This window comes from Stegastes partitus, unplaced genomic scaffold (genome assembly GCF_000690725.1).
Source record: "Stegastes partitus isolate 25-593 unplaced genomic scaffold, Stegastes_partitus-1.0.2 Scaffold405, whole genome shotgun sequence".
NCBI lineage: Eukaryota > Metazoa > Chordata > Actinopteri > Pomacentridae > Stegastes > Stegastes partitus.
Window position 1 is genome coordinate 401,593 of NW_007578136.1, and position 3,502 is coordinate 405,094.

The following is a 3,502-nucleotide window of genomic DNA, read 5'->3' on the forward strand; positions in this document are numbered from 1 at the left end:
AGAGACAGAGGGCAGCAGACAGCAGTGAATCCCAGAATCCCATGTGTCCCTTCCTCCTTTTTCATTTACAACTAACCTTAACACTGAATTTACACATGACTGCTTTATACAACTTTCTTGTATTCCATCCTTTTAGCAAACAAATGGCATTCAATCACCAGAATACAGATAAAAGTTGTAAAAAATCTGTCCTTTTAGGAGCCATTCTAGTCTTATATGTTTATTTCTGTTCACTTATTTGATGCAAATTGTTGTTTCAGACACAAAAAAAGCACAAAAAAGTCCCTGAATTTAAGAGCTACTGCTGATTTGTTGTTTGGTGATGATCTGAGTAGAATCGAACGACTAAAATTTTATCACATCAAATGCAAAAAAAACCATCAGATTGTTCACGAGCAGAATAAATAAGGAATGTAATTTCACATCAAACGCACCAAAACTGATTTCTGCACTAATCAATTCTGACTTTATATCAGATTAAAATGCTGACGCTTGTATCGTACATGTGCTCCTCACACGTGACAATGCTTGATCAAACTTTTCTTTTCTTTTTTTTGGAATGCCTGCACATCCATAACTGTACACACGTCCAATCTGCGATCGCCCGTTTTCAGTAAGTTTCTTCAGAAAGTCTGGATGAGCAGAGAAATCTGGCTCCATCCCACTAATACATCATGATCTCCTTTGGCGCGTCCTCCGTGGGCCTCTGCTGCTCGCGTCGGTGCGTGTAGGCCGCGTGCTCGTACTTGTAGATGGAGCCGATGGCGGCGAGAGACAACACGATGTAAGGGACGACCAGGTAGACTCCGGTGCGCATCTCTGATTTCTTGTTTCTCAGCTCTGTCGGGATGCCCTGGGAGAAGCTCTGCACCAAGCTCTCCGCCATGGGGGTCGCGATGACGTTCACCACAAATATGACGAGGGCCACCAGGGCCGTGCAGGCTGCAAAGAAAAAGTCACATTTATACCCAAACAGTCATGTACGTGCGTTTTCACTCCTTGCTGCTTCTAACAATCTTTGTCACTTACCGCAGAGACCGCTGCAGGCGTAGACTCCGCCAGGCCCCATGTAGGTCTGGTAAGGGTTACTGACGCTGTTGTACAGGGAGATAAGGATGCTGCCGGCAGAAAACAGCAGACAGCAGGCCAAGAAGCACACAACCAGACCGTGCAGGATCCCAGGGGCAGAGTTGGTCGTGTCCATCAGCGCCGGAATCACTGCAAACACACGTACGCAGGAATATCATAGTTATATAACGTAGAAATCTATTACGCAGCGTTTGGTGAAGCTATTATATGTAGGATACCTCTTAGTGCATTGGTGTATGTGCAGAACATATGTCTGGGCTTAAAGGATCCGTTCCCCTCCAAAACAGAAAAAAAAAGCCTTTTCCTTATTTACATCTATTTGCTTTAGTTTTAAGGTATCAGTTCCTGAGTTCCTTCTTTGGAGCTTAGCTTAGAAGTAGCAAAGCCTCAAGGAAAGAAAAGTTCTTTGAATAACCATTTTGTGGACCTAATTGTTATAATAGGGTTTTCTTTTCCCTAAACGTTAGAAGAAAAAAAAAAAAGGACAATACTGTAGATGTATAAAATGGAGAGAAAGGCAAACAGGGGGAAGGCACTCAAGAGGGTCAGATAAAAAAAACCCTAATTTGCTCAAAATAGTCAATATATTGGCAGAACAGTTCCTGAAATAACTATTTTTTAGCATGTTTTTTAAAAACAAATTGTCAAAATCTTGCTTGTCGTTGGTTTACTGTATTACACACAGTTTAAAATTCTGCAGTTCATTACAGTAAAACTAGATTTTTAACTTAAAATAGATTCTAAAAAACACACATTTATCTAATTCTACACACACACAACACAAAAACCTTTATCAGAGCTTCCTCCAGTCAGCCCGTCTCTGAACTGAGCTATTTAACGTTCTTTCAGGAACCTCCCCAAGCAGCAGCAGGCTTCCTTGAATATCTTAATTCTAAGAGAATAAATTTGACATCATCCACAGTAACAGGGCACCGCTGCTGTTTAGCTATTTAAACTGACTTTTCCTGTGTTTTTCAGTGTTGCTTGTAGGCCGGACATCTCATAGATGTCAAACCCGTGAAGTACATTTTGGGTTTTTTTTTTCTATTTCTAACTGGCCCTTGGAAAATTACCTTGAAATGAATCTTCACTTCCAAAGTTGGGACACATGTTTCTGACCATTTCCCCATTGAAAAGCTGCAACGTGATCTCGGCACTCCCGCTGAAGTTCCCGGTTACTTCTCTGTCGCAGTCCATCTCCAGTACGACCCAGTCTGTTGACATGGCATATCCCAGCAGCCCCACGGAGATGGCAGTGAGCAGCGCGCTGGACACGAAATGCAGAGTCTTCTTAGTGGACGGCATTATTCCGGTTGTTCGATCTAAGTCTCTTCTCTAAAGCTCCGATGAAGCCTCAGGAACAGATTAAGACCCTGTGATCCTCTGAAGACTCTGCGTGCGAGTTACCTTCATGGGTGGAGTGAAACGTGGACCGCTGGTCATAAAATCCCGTGTTTATGACTGTGACCTTTGGTTAGAAAGGAAAAGACAGAAGTGCTGGTTGTCATAGCAGAGACACCAGTTTCACCAACATTTTAGACACGACAGCTGTGTTTAATCTCAGACTGCAGCAACCAAATCATGCTGCCTGTGTGGATGGACGTCTCCAAAGGGCTGCGATTAACTGGACAAACTTCAAGACGTGTGAACTTTTAGGATTTCTGATTGTTGTTGATCACTATCTTCTGGCACACTTTGAAGGACGCAGTCTGGGATCCAAAGTCCAGTTCTTGATATATTGTGAGGCCATAAACCTGTTATTGGAAAAGGAATCATTGTCCAATCGCATCTCAACGATGAAATGTCCTGACAAGGGCTCATATCACTTCTAGGAAGACATGAGGACATGTTTGCTTCCTGATTACAGAGGCTGTAGGTGATATTTATGGAGCTAATACCTTAAATGATAAGAGAGAGAGAAAAAAATCACAGAAACAAACAAACAAACGTGTTGGTGTGCGCTGTATCCCACTCTGTTTATTTACGGTTAGAAATGAAACTGCTTTATGAGACAACACAGGAAGGGTGTTGGATTTTTTTCAGCATCCATGAAGCTATAAAACGTCAGGAGCACCTGGTTCCTGGTAATAAGAAGCAAAAACGACCAAGAGAATCTGTTCTGCTTTCGGCATGTGTTGCTCTAATCCCAATATAAATAAAAGTTTTGCAGTTCTTTTAAATCACAACCTAAATGTTCAACATGTCACTGAATGCTGACCTCCACACATTCAAATCCCTCCTAAAAACTCACCTGTTTCATCTGTTTGACACTTTCTATACCTGCTTTTTATTCAACTTGTTTGTTTCTGTTCATATCTTGTGCCCTCTAAAGTGACTCTTGAAAAGTGCTACACAAAGAAAATTTATTCTTCTCCTGCTTTTTTATTTTTTATTTTTTAAAGGGAGAACATCT

The 3,502-nt window shown here is 41.7% G+C and overlaps 1 protein-coding gene across 1 annotated transcript; it reads right to left on the minus strand.

Annotated features, from left to right (window-relative positions):
* Nucleotides 1–664: 664 nt before the first annotated feature.
* On the minus strand, nucleotides 665–2,394 carry clrn3 (clarin 3). Its single transcript, XM_008285511.1, has 3 exons — nucleotides 2,163–2,394; nucleotides 1,030–1,218; nucleotides 665–942 (listed from the first exon to the last, which is right to left on the minus strand). Exons 1-3 carry the CDS (start codon nucleotides 2,392–2,394, stop codon nucleotides 665–667), a joined length of 699 nt encoding a protein of 232 aa, XP_008283733.1.
* Nucleotides 2,395–3,502: the final 1,108 nt, after the last annotated feature.